At 40.7% G+C, this 25,986-nt stretch overlaps 1 protein-coding gene across 3 annotated transcripts in view; it reads left to right on the top strand.

Annotated features, from left to right (window-relative positions):
• Positions 1-112: 112 nt before the first annotated feature.
• The window catches only part of ZDHHC2 (zinc finger DHHC-type palmitoyltransferase 2), a 67,994-nt gene continuing 42,120 nt past the window's right edge, over positions 113-25,986 (top strand). The window contains exons 1-3 of one of the 3 annotated variants that reach the window (XM_057303383.1): positions 113-467; positions 24,196-24,222; positions 25,359-25,453. In XM_057303383.1, the coding sequence (XP_057159366.1) occupies positions 341-467; positions 24,196-24,222; positions 25,359-25,453 (249 nt within the window). In that variant the 5' untranslated portion in view covers positions 113-340. Of the gene's footprint in view, positions 468-667; positions 18,662-24,195; positions 24,223-25,358; positions 25,454-25,986 lie in introns of those variants that run through there. The other 2 variants (XM_026508454.4, XM_044387548.3) reach the window with 2 other exon arrangements.

Genomic DNA, 25,986 nt, shown 5'->3' with positions numbered 1-25,986 from the left:
GCGGGGACGGGCGGGGGCGGGGCGGAGGCTACCACCTCCTCCTCTCGATCCTCCCCCTCCTCCCCCCTCCGCCCCCTCCCCCCTCCTCCTTCTCCTCCTCCTACTCGCCCTCCTATCGCTGCCACCGCCTCCACCCGGCTGAGGAGCGGGGAGTCCGCGGCGCCGGCTTGGGGCTGCGGGATGGGGAGTTAGCGCCACGGCGGCGGCAGTGGCCGCAGCGCAACCGGCCGCCGCCCCCGGGTCTGTCTCGCCGGGGGCGCGGGGCGCGGCCAGCCCGCCCCGGAGCCAGGCCCGCGGGCGGCGGCGACGGAGGAGCTGGGCAGGTGGATGCGGCTGGAAGATGGCGCCCTCGGGCCCGGGCAGCGTCAGGCGGCGGTGCCGGCGGGTGCTGTACTGGATCCCGGTGGTGTTCATCAGCCTTCTGCTTGGCTGGTCCTACTACGCCTACGCCATCCAGCTGTGCATAGGTGAGTGCGCGCCGCGCCCGCCGCCGCCCCCCGCCGCCCCCGCGGCCGCCCGCACTCGGGCCCACCCCGCCGGCCTCCGGAGGGAGGGCATGGACCTGTCAGCAGCCTCCCCGCTCGCCCCCCGCCCCCTACGCAGCCACCTCTACAGTCCCGGGACGCCGAGAGCCCTCCGCACCCCGCGGCGCTTCCACTCTCCCCACCCGGGAGACCCCCGTGTGCCCCCCGTGCTGCCAGCTAGCTTCGCGTCCGCTGCCACCGCGGCAGAAAACAGCCTCCGGGCAGCCTCCCTCCACTCACACTACCCTTGCCTCCCCCTTACAACTCCGGTTACGGTGTCACCTCTACTCCATCGAGTACGCAGCTGAGCCACCCCCTCTGCTTTCCGCTATCCACAGCCACCCCAGCCACACCCCCTACCTCGGCAGGACCGCGCCGGGGAGAACTATGGTCTCCGCTGCCTGCAGCCTCCGCAGAGAAGTGAGGCCCGGGGAGGCTGCGCTGGAGGCTGGAGGGCTCCAAGCTGGGCCCAGGATTCGAGCTGCGCCAGACGCGCTAGGGGGATGGTGGCCTCGGCCTTCGGTGTCAGAGCTTTCCTTTCCTGGTTGTCCTTAATCCACTTTTGAACATTTGTGACAGCGCTCTGGGGCGTTTTTGCTGCCTTTATGATTTGGGGATTGTCAGTTGTACACTTTCTAGTTAAAAGGAGGTGAAGGTGGGTGAGCTATTAGAAAGTATTTTTGAAAACATATGCAATACGCAGGACTATGATTTAGACGTTACAATACTAGAGGGGGGAAAAAAGAGGTGACTACACAAGGTTTTTTTATCCAGAGAGCCAAGTGGCTGAAGTCCAAGTTTTAGGCTTCTGAATTGGTGGGTAGGGTACTGTCAATGCTGAAGACTGGGAAAAAAAACAACAACAAAACTTGACTATGCACAATTAGGGAATACAATTATATCCCTTAATGTAAGGAGGCTTTCAGAGATTTGTGAAAGCTGATCTGCACTATGAGAAAAGATGTTAAAACAGAAGATGACTTTTCTGCCAGTGACTTCTGAATGCTTTTTGTGTTTGATGTTTCACCTAAGAAAGCGTCTATGTTTTTCCGTACCCAGCACAAGTTTTGGGTGGGACAAGGAGAAAGGTTAAACAGTCGCCTGTTTAGTTGAACCTTATCAACTAAAGCATTTCAAAACTTAAAAAGACTCAGACATAGAATCTTGTCTGAAGCCATCTTTCCTCCAAATATTGCCCCTTGGAAGAAACAGGTGTCACAATAATACCCCAAACTAATTACTGACATAACTTTCAAGACAATTGAGACTAACATATAGTTTTTAAATGTGATACTATTATTTATTGAATTTAGAAATGATGTCAGGACCAAAGAAATGAATCTGTTTTAGAAAAAGATTGGGTTGCACTAAAATCATCAAGACATAATATCTAAATATGTTATATTCAAGTCATCCAAAATGTGTGGAAAGAAGATTTTCAGGAACATGGTTTAAGTTTTGTATTAACTGTTACTATCAAAATAGCTGGTCTTATTGAGATATACTATATAGGTTACATAACTACTAGAAACCTTCGTTGCATTGCATTGGTTTGCCATCTTAAAAACAGTGAACGGTTCCCCTGAACAGAAGTCAGGGAAGGTGCTTATTTTCCTATATTATCACGTTAAGCTAAGAAGCTTGGCCTGATACCCTGTCTCATGTCCATCAGGAAGAAGCATACGACGGCAAGCAGAGCTTTTCTTGCAACTCCCTCTGTCCTGGCTGAAGTGCAACATGGGAGGTCTTACTGTATTGGATAGATAGGTCATAGGGGAAGAATACATAGAAAATCACAGTTATATTGGGATGATATTTTTATATATACATTCTGGAAATTTAGGATAAATCTCAAGTATCCATGAAATCTATATCACCATTTTAGTCAGTGAAGATTTGACTCTTTTTAAACTGCCTAAGTGACATGGCCAGTTATTATTTACCTGGTGATCAAAAGTGAAGTCTTGTATCACCTCTTATCACTGCCTGTCTGGCCTGGTATGATGGCTGTCATGTTGAAAGCAATCGATAAATGGTCCTGAATAATCAAACAGACCATGCAGAGGCAATATCCCTGAGGTTGTCAGAAAGTAGTTTTTATATTTTTATTACTATAGAAACAAATAGTAATCATATGAAAATCTAGATTGTAGAGCCTAGAAGACAGAACAAATTGAAAATTTCATTCTAGAAACTACGGCAGTTTAGGGGTGGTAAACTCTAATAGTGTGGATAGATAGCCTTGGTTGAGTAGGAAGTTGAAATTAACTGTACAGGTCCTTTATAAGCACTGGGAAAGATGGCGACTGGTATGATGGACACACAAAACCAGCCTCCTCTCCTTGTCATAAACAAAGCAAATGAGAATGCCAACCTTCCCTACCTCCACCCCCACCCCACCCTTCTACCACCAACATTAATCACATCTCAGACTGCCCTGCCCTTTGTGGATTCTTTTTCTGTAGGAAGTTGCTGTTTACAATCAGATATTCCAAATTTCACCTGTGAAACATTGGCCAAGGTTGGGACCAGAGGGTGGTGGTAACTGGAAACTGAAATAGGTAACAGAATAGAATAGAATAAACAGGGTGATTTACCCTAGTCCTCCTTTTACATCTGCTGTCAGCTGAGGATGACCCTGAATATAAATTACTTTGTGCCCTTTGCTGAATGAACTGCAATTTAGGAGTAGTGCTTATCCTGGTATCCTTGGAAACTGGAGATAATGATTCCCATTACAGTTAGTTTCTATATTTAACAATGTGAATGTGTGTGGCTCTCGAGACACTTTTTCAGTTAGCATGATGTTTGCTTAGTGGTTGTATTTTCTAAAATTATAAAGTCATATCTCTTCTTGGAATATGTGTATGTAAAAATATATGGGATATACGTATGTTGTGTGAGAGTCAAGTGTTTTGGTTAAGTTTCCTTCCAGTCTACCAAAGAAAAGATGAAAGAGGTCTCCTAATACTTGTGAACAGTCAGAACATGTTTATATAGTCTGTTAACTAGGATTTTTTATTTATATAATTTCTCCCTCCTTCCATCCCTCTCTCTCCTCCTGCTCTCTCCACCCCAGCCTCTATTGTGTCTTATCTGCCTTTTGATCCCTTTGGTTAATTTGAATTAGATAAATTCAAAGGGTAAAATTTGTAAGGTGATTCTTTAGGATGTTGAATTGGAATAAGGGTAGTCTGCAGTCTCAGCCATGCTTGGTTCAGTGGACACACGAGACATGGTTTCTATGTTTTACAAACACATTCACGGCAGTTACCTTGTTAACTTTGCGTGTTGAAGAAGGTAACTGAAGTTTTCCCTTTTAAGTGCTAACATTCAAAGTTGTTTTAACTATTTTTCTACCTTTTTATTTTGTGACCATTTCAAATTTACAGAAAAGTTTCAAGAACAGTACAAGAAACCTCCACGTACCCTCATTTTACCGTTTTGGCTTCCATGTTTCTAAAACGTATTACTTCTCCACTCTCACTTTAGGCAGGGGCCATGAAACAGTTACTATTCTGTTGTGTACACACATGGTTCTGAGTTTGCTTATGGCTTTACTTAAGTCATTTGAAGCAACCATGAAGCTTGGCAAGCTTAGAGATTACCTAGGCCAACCCCCTCCCGCATTTGTAGATGAAGGTAAACCTTCAAGCTCCGTGTCCTTTCTCCAAATTAACTAGTGAAGGTGTCAGCTGTGACTTCAGTGGCTGTGGTACGAATGTTAAAATGTCTCCCTTTCCCTTCAAACCCCTCCCCAGATCTCTCTAGTCCAGTGGGATTATTTAGCATGTCTGTTAAACTTTGATGTTCCTGCGTACAAGTTAACACAACACTGAAAGTGAGCCAACAGCTTTTACAAAATGATTTCAGCGTTTTAGAATGATTTATAGTTTGGGCCACATAGTTAAAACCACTCAGTTCCGCTGCTGTAGCAAAAAGGCAGCTGTAGACAGTACCTTAACAGGTGGGTGTGACTGGGTTCCAATGAAAGTATATTTACAAAAACAGTCGGTAGGCCTGACTTGGCCCTTAGGCAATAGATTGCTGCCTCGGGGGTATGTTAAGAAGTGAGCCCCTTAGAATACTGGGTGTTACTCACAGGTTTGCAGATCTTTATTAAATAAAAACAATCCTCAGAAATGATTGCAACCTCTTATATTCCACAGTGATTATTGAAGATGTTCAATATTTAAATGAACTAGTTTACATACTTTGAGAGCAATTTGGGAGAGATAGTTTTTTTTTCCTTCTTTTAAACAAACATCTTTAAGGATAGAATATATAAAATCTCATACTTGGATACTGTTAAGCTATGATCCACATTAATTCAAGGGTCATTGCAAGCTCAAGGATGGAGACTGAACGGGGCTCCAAATTACATTCCGTCATGAATTGAATTTGAACTAAACAGAGATGGACGTGTGTTCTTATTATTGGTAAACTATCATTTTTAAAAAATTTCCAGGAAATTAGAGCTGCTTTTGAAAAACTACAGACCTATGATCTTGGGAATAAGTGTTACTATCTGTAATTCTTAAAATAGTTTTAAATGACATAGAAGGTACATCCATAGAAAACTGATGTAAATGTTTAATGCCTCTATGACTTAGAAATCTTTTCTTGTTGACAGTAATGATGCAGAATATGTCAGTTCTGTGACTTCTTGACATTCTCAAATATTTTGAAGATTTTAAATTACATGAAAGAGGGATAAAAACTCAACATTTCATCAAATCTAAAATTCCAATGTGTAAGATATGATGTGCTCCAAATTCTTGATCTGTGCTGCCTGCTGTTTGACTTTAATATAAATGGTCCCTGGAAAAGCAGGAGAAGAGTAGACTCTGCTTAATGCTTTCTTGGTTCCATTTAGCGTGTCGGAGAATTCCTTTTCTTTTGAGGTATTGGACAATGCAGCATTACTGTTTGCCATTAAATCCTGTTAGACATGACATATCTTATATAATAGAGACAACAAACAATCATCACAGTGGTGGTGCAGAGGTGCTCCATAATTATTGAATGAATTGATCTTATTGTGATGTTTAATAAGTCTTATTTGATCCATTTTTTAATGTAAGAAGATGCCATTGGATAATGTAAATAAGTAAAAGAACAGGATCCAGTAGTAAAAACTCAATTTAAAACTAAGGCTTGTTATAGAAAGTTTGCTTTCAAATGCTTACTGAGAATGTCATCCCTGCCATTAAATTAAATATGTGCTCCAGTGTTTCCAGTAATTAAACAGCAGCCAAAGGGATGGTTTCTTAAATTATGATAATTAATTTTCTCTAATGATGCACTTCCACAAGGTGAGAAAGAAGTCAGCTTCAGAGAGGGTTTGAGGAAGGTTCATTCACAAGCATTTATTGAATCCTGTTTTGTGTCCCCTACAGAGGTGATCTAGAGGAAAACTTAATGGAGATCTTTTCCTAATAGCTAGGAAAAAAATTACCTCTGGAGGGGTGGGGGAAGACCCTGAAATCTTCTGTCCGGCTTTGGCATAAGGAGAGGGGGTTGAGCCCTTTCAGAATGCCACTCCCAAGGCAGAGGCAGGAAAGCAGAAATGGAAAACAAAATACCCCACTCCTAGGAGCCTGTGAATTGGTTGCTGGACCAGCATAAAAGAATAATCAATGAAGTAGTTAAAAAGAGCTGATGGAGAGCACGTCAGTAGTCATGAATTTCTAATTATATTATAAATCATACCACATGTAAATATCTCAGAATAAGATTACAACCAGCAATTTTGGCTCTGGCTACGAACTAGGTGACTGTTTTAGCTCCCTCCTTTCGTACTTGATGCCTGATCAACTTTTACTCTGCTCCCAGCTCAGGGCCTGTGATTTGGGGGGTGAAATTGAGGAAGCAGAGAACTTCCTGAAAAGAACTCATTGAGTCTTGGGAAAGACTGGAGAACCTAGCTTGGGAAATAGGCAAACATGAAGAGACGGTGGATGAGGTGAAACTGATATCCCAGAGGAATGGTCTTTCGAAAGAGCTGCTACTGTGGTGTCTGGCCATCACAGAGCCCGGGAAGTACTCCTCCCTGTGACTTGGTCAGAATGATTCCAGGAGCATCAGCAGGCTGAGCTGAGATTGTTGTGCCCATGCCCCAGGCAGCAGGGTTCAGCAAGAGCAGGTGTTTGATCTTTTTGGCTTCCATCGTAGGAAGAAGTGCCAGGAAGACAAACACACACACACACACACACACACACACACCCACCCACCCACCCACCCACCCACCCAGAGATTAGCATGGATGAGGATTCTCATTAATGTTTTTGTTTGTCTTTATTTTTCATCTTGATGGAAAATTTGTGCTTTTTCATCTCAAAAAAAAAAAAAATGGACCCGTGGCTTATATTTTTTAGTTTATGCTGCTGATTTCATGTATTTTGATGGTTGCGTCCCATCCCTCAGCCCTCTTTTCTCTAGGAAGTGGTGAGTTCATGAGTCCCCTGAGACTCCAGCACTGTTTGTCATGACTGTAGAAATACAGTCTCTAACTTGCAAAGTGATAGATTAGAACATGGCATGGATCCTTAATGCTCTCTGTTGGGAAAACAGTGTTCCAAAGAAAGATCATTTAGAAAGACAGTCTTAATATGATGTGAAACTGTATGATTTTCTATTACCATTTGGGGTTACCACCGGGAACTAATAATAAAAGTAGAACATAATTGAATTAATTTCTTCATAGTCTGTTAGAAAATTCTTGAGATATCTTTTAATTCCCTTAAGGGTAATTTTATTGTAATGTCTTCATTTTTATCTCCGTCAAATGCTGAGAGTGCAAAACGGTGGAATACGCAGGCTGGGGGTGGGGCGAGGGCAGCAGGGAGGAGGTAGGTGACCTGATTTCTTAAGAAGCATATGGTAGCAATAAAGTAAGAAGCTGTGCTTGCTTGAAATGTTTCTCTTCAAAATCCTGTCACATTTTGAAACATTTGCGTAGCATTTTTCCTAATTTGACTTTTCATCGGACTACGACTTTTAAATTCAATTAGAAATATTAGTGCCAGAAATGTTACAAAATCCATTTTTATTTGGGAGGTACTCTTGAACAAAAATATGTGCTGTGTTGACCATCTTAGCACTTCTCTGTGCTCTAGAATGTGTACCTGACGGCAGTTCCTTTTAGATATGTTGTTGATTACGTTTTAAAAATGCAAATGGAGGAGAAGTGCTTTTATAGATGATTGAGTTTTATTTCTTTGCCAGTGTTTCTCCATGGTATCTGAAGTTTCTCCTCTTGTGAAGTGTAAGTGAAGCATTCCTGTTATACTTAATTTGACCTCTTCGGATTTATTTGCTAGCATTGCCACCCTAGAGGAGCAGAATGATGCAGAGGAGTGCATCAGCAAAATAAACACCAATAAACAAAAAACCTTTTTTTAAGAAACATCCTTCAAAGTCAGTAGCCCAAGAATGCAGTAATTTCAAGGCAGTTTATCTTCATGATCACCTTACAAGAGATATAATCCTTGTAAAAAAGAAAGCAGTTCATGTATTTCTCAGAACTTTGTAGACTTATTTGATGATAATTCAGCAAAATCTGGAAAACTAAAATGCTTTGTCATGGTTATATTTTTTTTTTATATAGAGATAAAATCAAGTTTCTGTCTCTGTGTTGTCTCTGGATTTTCACCATATTTGAAGCATATGTTAGGAATGAGGTGTCTTGAAACTCAGACAGGAGTCTGTCCCTGATCCTGTTGAGGGCCCGAGGGTCATCTCAAAGTGGTAGGTAGCTAAATCTGAAGTGTGGCTTTTCACCACATTTGTAGGGATCTGAAATATGGTGTGACTTAAAATATCGTCTCTGTACTGTCATGTTATTCACATTGGGTGTACAGGTGAGAAGAGCAGCCTGCTTCAAAAGAGCTGATGTCAAGCTGTCATGAGAGACACCTGATTCCACCTACAGAGAAGGAAAGAGATTTCAGTTATAAGCCCCAAACTGAAAGTCATAAGCCTGCTGTGAATTGCAGGGGCTAATCTGTGATCGAAGTTATTTCCAAGTAGACAACTCCGTATGACGTTTTAGGAAGAAAGGAAGTCAGAGAATTATGTACTTGACTGTATATGACTGGTGATTATCCAGGGCATCTCTGGGAGGCCAGTTAACATGAAGGGTGAGCACAGAGACCAGTTTGACTTAGCCAGGGTTTTGATCATAGCATATTTGTAATGAAGTGCAGCCTATTCCAGGACTGGGTAGGACATACTAAAAGCTAACAACTGAGAGCAGGATGTCAGTTGGAGAAAGGTATAAAGAGTAGGGATTCATTATAGGCCCCCCAGAACTTGCATTTTAACAAAGAATTACAAAATCCAAGAATTGAGTGCATTTCAACCATCCAGAATTTATTGACTACCCTTTTAATTTATTCCTTCATTCAAAAATATTAACTCCTCTTAGAGTTTACATTCTAGTTGCAGGGGTGGGGAGAACATATATGAAACATAAATAAGTAGCTTCTATAACTTTTAAGTGCTATGACCAAAAGCAAGGCAAAGACAATGGGGAATGCCAGTGGAAAGTTTACATTTTAAATATGGGCACTCGTGAAATCCGAGCAATGATGCTGAGGGATTTAACCATGATGGTGTGGGGAAGAAATGCATCTCAGATCCAAGGAACAGTCCCTCTAAAAGGGAGACTCCTGAGGCCGGAGTCTGCCAGCATGTTAGAGGAGGAGTAAGGAGATGATTTTGGCTGCAGTGGAGGGAACAGGGCAAGGGAAGTAGGTAACAAGGTCAAAGGGACGTGGAAAAGGCAGAGATTATATCGGGCCTCATAGGCCATTGTGAAGATTTCGCTCTACGTGGAGTGTGAGGGGATTCATTGCAGGATGCTGAGTACTATAGTGACATGCTACAGCTTATATTTAAAAAGATCGTACCTACTTCTGAGTAATGTAGGCTATTTCAGCAATCCAGGTGAGAAAAAAATGGCATGTCACACCATGGTGGGGTCGTAGAAGTGGTGAGAGGTGGTCAGAATCTGGATGCATTTTCAGAGACCACAGAATTTCCAGACAGACTTACATGAGTTGTGAAGAAAAGGAAAGAGTAAAGATGATTCCAGTATTTTGGACTAAACACCAGGAAGGGTGGCGATCAGTTGAGGTGGAAAAGCTGCAGGTAGAATGAGGTGGCCTTAGATCAGTCGTGGGTATGTTGACATTGAAATAGAGATGCTGAGTGAGCAGTTGTATTTATAATTTTGGCATTTGGGCAAGGGTCGGAACTGGAGGAATACATTTGGGAGTCTTCAGCATATAAATGGATTTAAAGAATTAACGCTGGATACATTTGTCCCACAAAAAGAATACATGGAAAGTGAGCAGAGACAAACCATTGAGAGTTCAGGAGATGAGGAGGTACCAGCGTGAAACAGGAAAATTGAGAATGCAGTGTCCTGAAGCCTGGGGAGGAAGGGGGCTCAAGGAGGAGGGTAGGTAGGAATCAACAAATAGACTCACATGTCCAATAGAATAAGGACTGAGGATTTAACAAGTGTGGATATTGAACTTTTATTTTGAATTTGTTACTGACTATACTCTGAAGACCCCAAACTGAAAAGGTTTATCAAGAAGAAAAATATAAACCAGTGTGCAGATTGCTAGGAAATCTGAAATCAGTCCAAATTTTAAAAGGCTTTACTCTATTAGGCAAGCTTAACTTTCTCATTATACGAAGATAATCTACAGAAAATTTCATGAGAGCAGTAACAATGTCTGCTAACATTGTAGCGCTGACGGAGAGGACAACACATAGCATGTAATACTTCGTTTTCTTAAATGAAAGATTACCGGCTGAACTTGTTTTATGGAGCCTTTTGTGAGCCCAGCAGACATTTTAAGCATCAAAGAACATGAATCCTTTATGAGAGCATTATTGATTTTACCTTTTTATTATTTGATCACTCGGAAGTTCATAAACAAACTTGTAATATTTTTATGGTTTCAAGTTATGGGCTGAACCCCCCCCCCCCCTGCTCAAATTCATGTTGAAACCTTAACTCCCAGTAACTCAGAATGTGACTGTGTTTGGGGATAGAGCCTTTAAAGAGGCAATTAATTAGGTCGTTAGGATGAATTCTAACACCATATGATTGGAGGAGGTTTGGACACAGACAGGTACTGAGGAAAGACTATGTGAAGACACAGGGGGACGATGGCCATCCACAAGCCAAGGAGAGAGACCTCAGAAGAAACCAAACCTAGTAACATCTTGACCTCAGATTTCTGGCTTCCAGAACTGTGAGAAAATTCTTGTTTGGGTCACGCACTCAGCAGCACTTTGTTATGGCATCCCTAGCAAACTAATACGCAAATGCAATAATCAGATGCCTTGTTTTTTTTTTTTCCTTTTTGGACATTGAGATGTAATCATCTATCGTAAGGATTTAGATGAAATTAATTGTAGAATCCATTTGAAAATTTAAAGGAGCAATTAAAAATAATTTAAGATATATTAAATATTAGCACTAATGTAAAAATAATCACTAAAAAATAAGCGAAATACATTTGCACAAAGTACTCAAACTCCGTTTTCATAGTTTTCAGATAACTGAACTCTCCCCATGGAGCGCTTACATTTTTTTTTTATCCCTTTTGGATTAAAAAAAGAAAGACCTTCTAAAATGTTTCAACTCCCCCTTTCCTTGCCCTAACCTTTCTCATATAGAATATGCTGAACCGTGAGTGAAAGCTATCAGCCCGAGACAGATAAATGTATGAGGTGGATATCCGAGACCCTTGACGTCCTCAGACCTGCATTCCAGTTTCTTCTAATTCCTATTGACTGAAAGGGTCAAGAAGGAGTGGAATTTGTCATTTTGCCTGGACATTCTTTTGAATCTCAGGCATTGAAGATCTGGGAAGGCTCATGAATGAAGCACTTCAGTGGAAATGCCTAGCCAGGCATCTACATTTTAACAGAGATGTTTCTCTCTTTGCCACTTCAGAGGTTCCTTTTTTGAAAAGATTAAGCAACAAAAACCCTTAACTGTGGGAATAACCAAAGGTGGGAAAGAAAACTTTAGGTCAAGGTGAATATTACCTTAATTTGTAAGTTTGAGAATAAGCCCTAGAGCAGGTGATTTTTATTTTATTTTTTTATTGTGGTAAAATATATATAACACAGAAATTTACCATTTTGGCCACTGCCATTTTTTCTTTTTTTTTAAGTTTTATTTATTAAAGTACTCTCTACACCCAATGTGGAGCTTGAACTCACGACCCTGAGATCAGGAGTCAAATGTTCCTCCTACTGAACCAGCTAGGCGCCCCTGGCCATCTGCCATTTTCTCTGTACATTTTAAGTGTGCAGTTCAGTGGCACTAAGGGCATTCACATTGCTGTGCAGCCATTGCCGCCATCCATCTCCAGCATTTTTTCATCTTCCGCAACTGAAACTCTATACCCATTAAGCAATATACCCCATTCTCCCCTCCCCAGGTGCTGGCAACCATCATTCTACTTTTTGTCTCTAGGAATTTGACTATTCTAGGTAATTCTCATAAGTGGAATCATATATTTGTCCTTTTGTGTGTGTTTATTTCACCTAAGTATAATGTCTTCCAGGTTCATCTGTGTTGTAGCATGTGTCAGAATTTCCTTGCCCTTTAAGGATCAGTAATATTTCATTGTATGTATGTGCCACGTCTTGTTGATCCATTCATTTGTTGATGAACAGTTAGGTTGTTTCCACCTTTCAGCTATTCTGAATAATGCTGCTTCGAACATTGTTGGGCAAATAAATACCTGTTCAAGTCCCTGAGATCAATTCTTAAGGGTATGTACCCAGAAGTGTAATGTTGGATTATGTGGTAATTCTAAATTTAATTTTTTTAAGGATCACCATACAGTTTTCCTGGAACAGTTGATTTTTGATGAAAAGTGTGATTCCCGAGAAACCTGCATATGCCCTTGTAAACATCCACGTTTGAAGGTCTCCAGAAGTATCTGCGAGGTCCACCCCAATGTCACTGTAGCAATTTGTAGCTGCTTTGTCCTTTTATGGTGCATTAGGAAAGTTGGTGGTCAGGGAATCATGAATAATCCCATTTTGCCCATGAGGCAGGCTTCATTACTGGGGAGTGTGTCCCTCATGAAATGCTGGCCATCAGGTATGTCCCAGGCAGAAATGTTAAGAGCTGCTGGCTTATTGTAGTCTAAAATTCAACAACACTTCTTGAGTAACCAGAGCAGGACTGCTAACTGGCAGAAATTGTATCTTTTTAAAGGGCAACGTGTTCACGAGTGTAAGTGGTACACACACTTAATAAACACAAGCTGGTGAGGAGAAGTGGGGGAAACTTGTCTGTTTCTGTGGCTGCATCAGTAACCTGTGGTATTAATCGTGCACTAGATTCTTATCCACCGCACAGGGACGACACGATTCACAAATGAATAGCAAGGCATTTGAATTGTCTGCAGAGCTAGGGTAAATGGAAATGGTTTACAAACAGAAGCAAAAATCAGTACGTACAACTGGGGAGAGATCCAGGCAGGAAACAAGATGCAGCTCACACAATGAGCAGGAAGAGACTCAGTCCAAATATTGATGACTGTCTTACTCAATTCTGTACCCAAATTTTAGAACTTCCCACTTAATATTAATGAATACATCAACCATATAACTAGGTGGTATTCGTATAATACTGCACTGTTGTAATATACTGTGTCATACAGCAGCGGCAGTGCACGTTTTTCATCTGTGTGTGGGCTGCCAGTTTATGATTATATCAAATTATACCAAATTTGCTGCAACCAAATATACATTCCTGCAGTTACTGTCAGGTAGACCGCTAGTGCTGTAGGACATGCAGTGTCGGGCAAGGGTATGACTGGTTGCACATCAGAAGGGGAACGCTAATTCATGCTGAGATCAAAGGAAGATTGTGTGTGCTGAGTTTACCACGTGAATATGTGACGGTAAAGTTACAAAAGAAAATAGTGCTTCCCAGTGACTCGGTACTGAAGGATGATATCCACTTTGATACCCTTGCATGTTTTACTAGATATTGTGACCCGGTGCAACACTGCGGTAATTATTGCTAGTGCTAGTGTTGCTTTCAGTCTTCTGATTATCCCTTCAGGGGTGCTGCTGTAAATTCCATTCTGATGAACATCATAGACACAAAGGTTGGAATTACAGCTTTATACAGTTCCTTCCTGTGGGGTACCACATAAGTGCCAAATAATTTACACAGACCTAGAAATATTGGTTTAATTTTTAAATGTATTATATGTGCTTTGTAATATGAACCCTGGTCAGATGGTACTCGACACGTAGCTGCTAGCCAGGGAAGTTTTCGAAGGTTGTCTGTTTCCTTGGAGAAGCAAATAAGAAGCATTAATTTTTCTACTTAATCAGACAGTGTTTAGTAGTGAAGAGAAAGCACTCTCAGTATTGTCCTCTGTGTTAATTCTGAGTATACCAGATAATGAGATTGATCTAATGACGCTAAAAAATGTACTACAAAAATTGTTTTCATCTTGTCATATACATATTTTTAAATGCTGAAATAAGCTAAATACAAGTAGCATTTTTTGCTTCCTACCAATAAATAAATATGTACATACAAGTATAAGAAAGATGATAGTTACATTGGGTAGTATAATCATTAAGGCCCTCCCAATTCTAAAACTTTGGTCTTGACTAATGAGGGAAATGTTTTCAGGATATAAAATCCCTGCCTGATCTTCTCCCTTGTGGTGGACAGCCATCATATGGACACCAGGTAGAACTTTGCTAGGGGTGTAGGGTTCACTACAGACTTGCCTAGTTCAGAGGAGTCAGACATGCCTGTCAGGCCCAAGCCAAAAAAGGGCATCTGGAATTGGAAAGACAGGCTGTTGATCTTGAAAAGATCCAGGCACCGTAGGTGTTTGAATTGTGGCCATGTGTGGAAGAGGGAGGACCCATACAATTCTATCTAATGGGATGAGTAGACTACCTGCCCTGAAATCTGCCCAGCTTGCTGGCACTGGGAATCGCTTCTATTTTCATTTGAGACAGGGGGATTATAGGATTCCATTGAGTAAGCTTTGAAACGAGGACACTAAGTTCAAGAGACCAGCCCTGAGATCAGATTTCCTTATTTAACTGCATGCTTAGTACAGTCAGTGATTCAGGAATTGCCCTTCCGAAGCTTTGCCAAGGGGAGACTGGCAGTGAGTTTTTCAGGCCATACTCATGAGACAAAGTTTTTTATTTCCCTTTCAAAACTGATATTTTGACAGACCTACACATTCTTAATGATTTAAGTGTATGTTCCTCAGCTTTCAGTTGGAGAAGGTGGTTTTACACTGTCTGCTTCTATAACGTAGAGCTTCTTAGATATTTGGAACAACGATTTGGTCAAGTTGCTAAAAAATGTTATTGAGAGAGAAAAGTACTTTTAACTTGGAAGACTCTGATCACTGTAAGTTGCAAATTACCGTTTCAGGACAGGTGAATGCTCCATCTCTCTTCATTGCCAGTTTCTACAAGCAGGGGATGTATCTTGGGAGCCTGTACGCTGTGTAGTGCTGACCTCAAGAATGATCTTTCTTTCCCTCTACTGCTGAGGAGGGAGGTCAGCAAACCCCCAGCCCATCTCCTAATCTTTCCTGTATCACCATCTCCCTCTTGTCCCAGGAACCCAAAGCTCTGTTCCCTCCCCAGTTGCTGAATTGAGAGCTCAGGAAAGCCCAGCTCCACGTAGTGCCCTGAAATATGACCAAATATTTTTTTAAGATTTATTTATTTAGGAGAGAGAGGGAGCGAGAGAGAGGATGCCAGCGTTCAAGGGAGGGGAGGGGCTGAGGGAGAGGGAGCCAGGGAATCTCAAGCGGACTCCCAGCTAAGCTCGGCAACTCAGGGCTCGATCCTGGGACCCTGAGATCATGACCTGAGCCAAAATCAAGAGTCGGATGCATAATGGACTGAGCCAGCCAGGTGCCCCAGTATTACCAAATATTGTAATTATTTGTGTCCAAAGTTTGTAAAATGATCTGTTTCTAGGTTATGTTTAGTTACTTGAGGAGAGGTGACAGAGAGGACATTTTAAACCCTGATCTCCAGTGCATCCTGAATCAGAAATCACAGGTGGTAGTGTGGTATTAAACGGACAGGCCAGGGGTACGTGAAAGCAGCAAAGAAGGAATGACTGTCTGGACAGAGAAGCCCAGGGGGGTGCAGTCAGAGCCCGGGAGGCCAGGTGGAATCCTTAAAAGAATTTTGGAGCCAGGAAGACTTATATTTAGATCCTAGCTCCATATGTTATGACTCAAATAACATTAGACTAGTTATTTTACCTCTGTAAGACTGTCTTCCTAACTTTTAGAAGTATGATAATACCTCCCTTACAGATTGCTATAAGGTTTAAATGCGAGAAGCATTGACAAAATTCAGCACAACCCCGACATACAGTAAGCATTCAAGAAACTATCCCTTCCTTTAGTTCTCCCTCACCCCCTGACATCTGACTCCTACCCCTCCCCAGCCTGGGCAGATGCCCTCTCACCCCCACTGGCCTTCACCCTGCTCAGGCCTCAGTCGTATTTTGGAGAGTGTTATGGGCTGTATTGTGTCTCCCCAAAATCCATAACTTGAAATCCTAACCTGCAGACCTTCAGAATGTGACTGTGCTTGGATACAGAACCTTTAAAGAAATACTTTTGTAAAATAAGTTAATTAGGGTGGGTCCTAATCTAAATTGACTGGTGACCTTATAGGGAGAGGAAATTTGGATGTAGACAGATGTGCACAGAGATAAAGAGATCTGAAAAACAGGGAGGTGACCGTCATCTGCAAGCCAAGGAAAGAGGCCTGTGAAGAAACCCATGCTTCCAACACCTTGATCCTGGACTTCCAGTCTTCAGAACTGAGAAACGAGCCAGTGTTTAAGCCACTCAGTGTGGTGTTTAAGCCACTCAGTGTGGTGCTTTCTCAAGCTAACAAATTCAGGGGGTCGTGGCCAAAAACAGGTGTGAAGGCCCGCTGTGGAGAGGAGAGGAGTATGGATGTGGCAAACTCAAAAGCCTTCCCTTCACAGAATAGCTAATTTTTATAACATTGTCAACTTATAATTTTTCAATTATTCAGGTGGGTTATGCATCAGAAAAGCTTTTGGCAGCCAGTATGGAGGACTAAGCACCCAGATGACAAATGCCTTGCATAATCTTTTGGACCATAACCTGTTCTTACATAAGAGACTTCCTGTATCTTGGTTAAAATTGTCTGACTTACTGTGGTTCATTTTTGTCTTTGAGGTTGCGTTGGGCATTTCTTCAGGAAAAGTTCTCCGGTGATTCCTCAACCATCTTGCATGATTGTTTGATCATTTCCAGCACGTAGTTTGGCTCAGTGTAGTTTGTTAGATATAAATTTTGAGTTAGAGGCAGGAGGAATGCATCAAACCACCTGGGAAGTCTGACTTTTCCCCACAATGACACAGCTCCTCATAGTGAAAATCTGGTGCGTGTCAGGCTTTATCAGAACCTCGACTGGCCATGGGGGATGGGGGTGGGGAGATGCAGGTGGGGAGGAATTGTGAGGAAAGGAGCTCTGGAAGGGGTAGGGAAAGAAAATATAGTTTAAAAAATCACTTGTTAAAAAAAAATCACTTGTTTAGTTTTTCTTATATTAATTTGCCCACGTTGTAATTCACCTGCATTTTTTTTTGCTTATACACACTCAAAAAGTCTTCCAGAAATTTATTCCCTTCAACTTCGCATTGCACTCTCCAGCAAATTGTAGCATTCCTGCAAGCTAAAAATGCACCACGTACTTCTTTCTCCAGATTGTTTATAACACAGTTAACACCAAACTTTGGGGAACTCCTAACACTTCCCTCTTTTGTGATATTTATGTTCCATATTCAGCTAACATTTATTGAATCCCTGATATTTAGTGTCAGGTTCTATTCCAGGGGCTTTCACTTAACGTTACCTAGTTTAATTCACAAAACAGCCGAACGGGATAAATATTGAGATAAGGCTCAGAGAGGCTAAGTAACTTGGCCAAGATAAAACCTCGTCCCCGCGGAGCCAGGACTCAAACCAGGGAGGAACATGGAAAAGAAACAAATGAAAATAATTGCAGATTGTGCTAAGTGCTAAGAAAGAAACAGTGTATTGTAATGATTGCAGGGGTGAACTGCACCTAAGAGCCTCTGTGCAAAACTGACTTTGAAACTGCAGCTGGAGAGATGGTAAAGAGCTAGCCAAGAATGGAGCTGGGGAAGAGCTTTTCAGACAGCGTAAAGAAACTGAGGTTTAGTTATGTTCTCGAAACAGAAGGCCGGCCTGTATGCAGCTTAGTAAGCAAGAGGATGAGTGATGAGAAGTGATCTTGGAGAGGTAAGTAGGATCCAGATCATGTTTGACCCTGGAGACCTAAGTAAGGAGATTGGACCTTATTATAAATTCAGTGCAAAGCCATGGGAGGGTTTTTAGTGAGATGATGCTATCAGTTTACATTTTAAAAGAGATCATGGCTTTCTTATTATAAAATGAGTTTTTGAGGAACTGTATGAGGATCCAGTGAGGAATGTAGATTGCCTGGCATGATGTTTGTGGTTAGGGCTGTTGGGATGTTAGTCTGGAGTCCAATTGGAAGCCATGTGTTGGGAAGTTCTTCATTATGAAGCCTTATCCTTACTCTTGGCTTCTATCCTGAAGCTACCACTCTGCCCTTGACAAAACTATTCCTATAAATCCACTGATAGATTTATTTGGAGAGTGACTTTTGTCCTTGATTTTTAAAAGTCAGTGATTTTTCAGAATACATCTGAGTAGGAATGTGGATAATTTTAGAGCCAGAGGAACTGTCAAGATAAAGTACAAATTTTTCTTTAAACAATAAAATCGAAGTACAGAACAGCCGAATGTCATGATCAAGGTCACACATATTGGGAGGACTGGACCAGAGTCCAGGTCTCCTACCACCCAGTTAAATGCAAGTGCAAAGGATCTAGACAGGGGACAATGTTAGCACGTTCAAGAAGCAAGACAGCCTGGGGTCGCCTGGGTGGCTCCGTTGGTGAAGCATCTGACTCTTGGTTTCGGCTCAGGTCATCATCTCAGTCAGGGTCATGGGATGGAGCCTCAAGTCAGACTCTGAGTTCAACGGTGAGTGTGCTTGAAGATTCTCTCCCTCTCCCCCTTCCCCACCCCCATGCATGCTCACTCTCTCCCTCTCCTTCTCTCCCTCTAAAATAAATAAATAAAGCTTAAAAAAAAAAAAAAGAAGCAAGGCAGCCTGGAGTGGCAGAAACATCCTGCACAAGAAAGGGAGTGTCATGAGATGAGGTTAGTGAGGAAGGGAGGAGGGACCGCAGTTGTCAATAAAATTACAATGACATATGAGAATAACGAAGGAAAACACAGTTTGATAAAGACTTAAAAATATAAGTAGATCTGTTATAAAGAAAATTAATTAAAAGCGTTTCTTAGGAAGAAAAGAATACAGTTGGAGTTCAGCTGGACATATTGATCTGAATAATGTATTTTCTTAAGTCTGTCTTTGAAATGGACTGGCAGCAATGTCACTAGAGTATTCACGGGAATGATTTGTCATGTACCTCCTACCGTCCAAATTTTGATCTATAATACCTGAAAAATGAGCCATAGCTTTTCGGAAAGTAGCTGAAAGGACAAAGGATCCTACTTCAAGGCGGTCGCACTGGCCGCTTTAGTTGGAGAATTCACTGTCAATTCGACAAACTATTTCAAAAAGAGCATTATTAATTCTGTTAGAGTCACTTGAGTGTGGAGAATGAGCGGTAAGGGAGGGCTTTGGTGACCTTAAAGGAGAGAAATAGCAGTGGAATCTGGGGTGAAAGGCCAGCTGGACTTGGTTGAGGGAGGAAGAGGAAGCTGGAGGGGCTAGAGACAGTGCATTTGGAAGATTGTTAAAATCAGTTTTCCCGTGAAGAGGCCAGAAAAATGGGATAGCAGCCAGATATGAGGTCAGAGGTGAGACTTTGTTAGGATGGGAGATATTAAAACATATTTGTTCTGCTACTACTCTTTTTGTTTTAATCTTCCGAATCTGAGCTGCTTTGATTGCTTAATTGAAAATGCCTTAATAACCGTGTTCTTGTTTTTCGTTAGTTTTAACTTCGAATTAAGATGATCTCATACGCTGTAAGCTTTTTGAGCACAGGGATGGAATCATATTTGCCATTTTATCCTCAATAGTATAAGCATAGTGTAGTTAGTGAATGTTTTTCAGTGAAGGAGTTAAAGATAAGCCCCCAAAAAATAAATAAAGCTGGGCTATAAAATTGTCCTTATAATTCATTCATTAGAACCAAATGTTTATTCTTGGCGTTCTTCATCATCAGACTGCATATATGGGGCTAAGATGGATCTGCGTCAAACTGAATTTGGAAATAGCATTGTGGATTTATATAGAAAAGTTACTGTGTACATGCAGTGTAGGTAAGTTATTCCTCCAAAAAAGAGAGTTTGAATTTGAAGGCAAGAAAAAGAAAATCCAGACTAAGAAATAGAAAGATCGCAGCAATACGCATATGCAGTGGAAGTACCTAAAAACCAAATTGTTCTAGTAACAATTACGTAACTGTTCTTTGCTAATTTAAGAGGGGAAAGTACTTTGTTTTTTCTACTATGAGGGTGTATTTTAGTATCTGAGGTTTTAGATTTGGGATGTACTTATGGCTAAAAATTGAACTAGATTTAAGTTACCAGCAGTTTACTGAGCTGCTTCTTATCAACAGATATAATTTTTGACAACCAACTCTTAATGTATAATCACCAAAGCCAAATTTTTAAAAATCAGTCGCTAAAAATGTAAGACTAGAATGATCTTTGAGATGATGCCCTGCTTTAGATCCAGATTGAATTTAAATCAATCAAGACTAAATCTGCTCTAATATTTTTAGAGCTGCTTATAGAGAATAGGCTTGATAGCATCCTAAATAATCATATGGGTGTATAAATAAACTTAATTTGGGTGGGATTATTTGTAGTCAGATTTTAAGAGATAAGGGATTTTATTATTGGTTTCCCTCCAGCAGATGCATAAAGATGTACTGTAGTTAAGTTGCTAGCTCTAGTTCTGATTTATTGATTTATAATAAGTAATAAATATATAATAAATAGTAACCTTCGGTTGAGAACTGATGTAAAAGATCAACAGGTATCTTCTTGGTAGATTTCCAGAATAAAACTCAATTATAAATTCAGGGTTTGATGATGAATTTTATGTCAAGCTGAGTAGTCTGTGATGGCCAGTTGTTTAGTTTAACCACAGTCTAGATGTTGCTGTGAAGGTATTTTTTAGATGTGGTTAACATTTAAACCAATAAACATTGAGTAAAGCCATAATGTGGGCCAGCCTCATCCAATCAGTTGAAGACCTTAAGAGAAAAGATTGAGGTCCCCTGAAGAAAGTATGTATGTATTTTTTAATATTTTATTTACTTACTTCCAGGGATTGAGAGAGAGAGAGAGAGAGAGAGATTGATGGCACGAGAGCCCACACAAGGCGGGGGAGGGGCAAAAGCCGAGGTAAAAGCAGGCTCCCTGCTCAGCAAGGAGCCTGACCAGGAGCTGGATTCCAGGACAGTCCTGGGATCATGACCTGAGGCAAAGGCAGACGCTTAACCTTGGCCTGAGCCACCCAGGGGTTCCTGAAGAATTTCTGCCATTTTGTTATCTTGGACCCAGGATTGCAACGTTAACTCTTTAGTGGGTTTTCAGCTTGCAACCGGCTTTGCAAATTTCAGACTTGTCGTCCCTGACAATCCTGTAAGCCAGTTCCTTAAGATCAATCACTTCCCCCCTTTTCTGTATCTCTCTCTCTCTCTCTCTCTCTCTCTCTGTCTCTCTCTGTGTGTGTGTGTGTGTGTGTGTGTGTGTGTTGGTTCTGTTTCTCTGGAGAACTCTGACTAATACACAAATGTTTGAAAACTTTTTCTGTAGAGGACCAGGTAGTAAATCTTGTAGGCAATACAGGCCATTCTGTCCTGTCCACCTACCCAGCGCTGCCATTGTTAACACAAAAATAGCCACGTAAATGAGTGGGTGTGTCTGTGTTCCAGTAAAAACTTATCTACAGAAATAGGTGGCTGGCTGTATTTGGAACAGGACTGTAGTTTACTGACTCCTGTATTAAATGATTGCCTGATAATCCATGCCAAAGAGATAAGGGAGGGTGTGTGTCTCTCTCTCTATATATAATAATTTACTATCCCCATTTCCTCTCTTCCTTTAGTTTATATATATACACACACATATATAAACACATACATATATACATACTTTTAAGGATATTTGTTCAAGTGAGGTTTGAATCAAGAAGCAGTTTGTCATTCTTTTGTATATTAGGGGTTATTACTTTGGCTGATAATCTCAGTCTTCAAACTTAGGTTTTACATGTTTTATCTTTACCCAAGAGTTTCTTTTAAAAAAAAGAAAAAAAAAGATTTTATTTATTTATCTGAGAGAGAGTGTGTGTATATGAGCATGGGGGGAGGGGCAGAGGGACAAGCTGACTCCCCACTGAGCTTGGAGCCAGATGAGGGGCTCCATCCCAGTCATGACCTGAGCCACCCAGGTGCTCCCCCCGCCCCAGAGTTTCTTAAATACTTCAATAGAAAGTCTCACTCTTATCAATTCTGAACTAATAACTGACCATTCAGCCTTTTTCTGACGCGCCATTCCGTTTCTTAGAGGAATAAGTAATGAGGGAGGAGACTGATAGGTGGACAGGGCAGCTGGAGAACACAACTGGCAACCCAGTCTACCAGCTTTGCCATGTCTGTGATCGTTCCAGATTCAAAGATGTAATCCTTAAATGCTATCATTTTGCTCTTGGCAAACAGGAACATCTTTGATGAGGGGGGTAATTATTTACTGTCCCCACTTTCTCTCTTCCTGTACACCCTAAGTGCCAAGAAAGTGTTGTGATTCCTTAGGATCTTTCAACAAATCAGTCTTTGTTGCCTGCTTGTAGCACAGTTGGGGAAGAGTTAACTCAGGAATATTGGAAAGTTAGAAATCTCTAAAGTGAAATAATATCACTGTAGGCGGCAGAGCAGAAAGAAGTTAGGCTGATCCAAGGTAAGATTAGGCAAAATAAACTTTTGAAGTGAAAACTAAAATTGTGACCCATAATGTTAATATGGTATGTATTTACCATATTACTATTTGATTTACCATATCACCCATCTGTCCCATCATGGGTATTAGAAATGCTAAAGGAAATTGAAAGCCTAGGGAACATTGAAAGGAGTTGCATCAAGGTTGGTGAGAGATCTGGACGACATATATTATTTGGACTAAAAGAGAACGTTTAAGGGAGACACAAATAACTTTATGTAAAGTTCTGTCATTTAGATTTTCTGTTTATTGCTACAGATTGGAAGCCTAGATACCATAGGTAGAAGCCACAGAGAGGCTAATTTCAGCAACCTATAATCCTATAATAATTCTTTAGAGCAATCCAGTAATGGAATGGACAGTACTCCAAACCTATGGGCTCCTGTTGCTTCTAGAAACGCCTAAACTGACATTCAGGAGCTCTCTTTAGGAAGGACATTTTTTGGATCAAGTAATCTTACAAATCTCTCACAGCATTACCCTCTGGGTCCAGTGCTTCTTAAAGCAATGAAATCATATTCCAGGAAATACCATATTTTTGCTTATTCCAACTTCCAACTTTGAGACAGACCAAAACTTCCAAAAAAGACTTTAGTACAAAAGGAGGAATACCACATGGGAAATAGAACAAGTAGGTACTACAGAAGGTAGGAAAACTGTCTGGATCATCACTCAACACAGTGTCTTGTCCCAGCTTGTTTCAGCTCTGTGGTCCCTAATCTAGGGTCCTCATCTACCTTGGGATGTTTACAACAGCCCCGAAGGGATGGCACTTTCTCAGGCATTACCTGCCTCTCTCATTGTACAGTAGGGAGCTATTCATCGTTGGGCATAAGAATTATACTTAGAGAAATTTGGCAAGAAGAGTGTGTGCCATGGACACAACATTTTATTCTTTCTAGAGAGTTGACTAGGCATTTGCCAACTTATAAAGTGCCATAAATGTCTCTGGAAATGCAGTGATCTGGAGAACACTGCTTTTATCTGAACCTTGAGTTGGAAGGAAGACTAAGAAACCATCGATATAGGATTAAGACCCACGAGGAGCAGGCCTGACAGGTTTTGGTTTCTATGTGGTATTCCGGTCTGAAATGCCAACAGAGCCCTGGCTGAATGCAGACACCAGTCTTCCTTCTTCACCCTCTCTCCCGCAGCGCTCACCTCTCCTCTAAATAAAGTTGAACAAATATTTAAAGAATGTTGGTTTGGGGGCGCCTGGGTGGCTTAGTCATTGGGCGTCTGCCTTCGGCTCAGGGCATGATCCCAGAGTTCTGGGATCGAGCCCCACATCAGGCTCTTCTTCTGGAAGCCTGCTTCTTCCTCTCCCACTCCCTCTGCTTGTATTCCCTCTCTCACTGGCTGTCTTCTCTCTGTCAAATAAATAAATGAAAATCTTAAAAAAAAAAAAAAAAGAACGTTGGTTTGAAGGAGAGCCAAATTATTAACATACTCGAGAGCCCTACGTCTCTTTCAGGCCCTGTGTTTGCCGTGTCATAATCTATTACTTATCTCTTTCTTTCTGTTTATTTCTGTAGTGTCCATGGAAAATGTTGGAGAACAAGGTAAGATATGTTTTACTATTGTTTTAGATGTAAGATTTTAAAAAGAATTAAGAAAACAGTATTCATTTAGATTTGGTTGGAGCTAATAAATTATACTTTGAGAATGTGCAGTCCAGGTGGGGTTAAAGACTTCTCTCAGTCTCCAGACTGAATTCTGTCAGACGCTTGGCAAAGACCTCTCGCTTGAAACGGCAGCCATTGTGCAGAGATTCCTGTGGCTTTGAGATAGAGGAATATCAACAATCTCCGGTTTCAACTCACAGTATTACCCCATACCTGAGTCACGCATATTGTTTGTGGAAAATGTCATTAGCTCTAGTCATTTCACACTAATTTAAGTGCGTGAATGGATAACTGAATTTTTAAATGATTCCATGAGTATCATCATTCTTTAAAAAGATGATAAATGATAAATGAAGAGTATCATCATTCTTTAAAAAATTGCCACACAGTTTTAAAATACCAAACATGCTGTATTTTAAATTAGCATATTTTATTCAGTTGTGTCTTACAGAATTAATATATATATTAATGTATTATCCAGAATTGATCAGTCACAGTATACAAAATTAATATTTTATATTTGCATAGTACAGTATTTCAAGACTAAAACACCATACAAAGTGTATTTATATACATTGCCTGAAAAAAGTATGCTTTTCTTAACAATTATCCCATGTGATAAACAAGACACTTGAACTCCTGTTGGAGGAAATCTCTTTTCATCCAGATGGTCTCTGTTTAAATATGTAGTCATTAAACAATCAGGGCCAACAGATTTGACCACAGCTAAGCAAAATTAGCAAAGATCTTCCCAAATAGGAACTGCTTTTGCTATCCTTTGTCAGTGAAGTAAGGTTCTTAAAGCCTGAATGTTTTAACATTTGTTTAATTGTGTGTTTATTATTTAAAGTTGCAGGCATAGCTGCCTACTTTTAAAATTTAGGAGAAGTTCCTGTAGCCATTTGGCCAATAGATGGGCCTGCTTACAGATGAAAGCTTTCCTTTCATGGGATATTAAATAATTACATTATTAAAGAATTTGGTTAATTTAGAACAAGTAGATCTTTTGTGACTATTATGATTTCAGTTTGTATTTGTATATTATAATGATAGTTATGTTCTTCTCATTTCAGTTGTGTGCCTGATTGCTTATCATCTACTTTTTGCAATGTTTGTCTGGTCATATTGGAAAACTATCTTTACATTACCAATGAATCCTTCAAAAGAAGTAAGTTAAAATATTAATAGAGTTATCCTAAAGTTGGAAGTCAGTAATACTGATGTCTGAAGAATGAATTTTATGTCTTTTTGTTAATGTTTCAAACTTAGTGAGTGTACTGATCTGTTTATATTAATGTGTCTGTTGGTAAATACTTAAATTTTCACTTGCGCTGAGTATTATATATCTGATGTTAAATCTGTTGTGTGTTCCATTTCTACTTTAGAGTCAGACATCAGGGTGGATGGATAGATATATATAGATAGAGCCGAAGATAGACATTGCTATATTATAATTATCAATTATCATACTAACAGTAGATCAGTTGGCTGTCAAGCACCAGAAACAACAATAAAATAACAATGTAACTCATCTTCTCTTACATTCAAAGTCTATAGCTAGTCCGCAGCTTCTTGTTCCGACATGTATAGCCACCATTTCCAACATAACCTCTTGGCCTAAGATGGATGCTCCAGTTCCAGCCATCATGTCTACCTTCCAGACAGCAGGTCAGAGGAAGTAGGATAGAGGAGTCGAAGTAA

Source organism: Ursus arctos, unplaced genomic scaffold (assembly GCF_023065955.2).
Source record: "Ursus arctos isolate Adak ecotype North America unplaced genomic scaffold, UrsArc2.0 scaffold_27, whole genome shotgun sequence".
Lineage (NCBI taxonomy): Eukaryota > Metazoa > Chordata > Mammalia > Carnivora > Ursidae > Ursus > Ursus arctos.
This window is presented reverse-complemented; position numbering and strand designations above follow the sequence as displayed.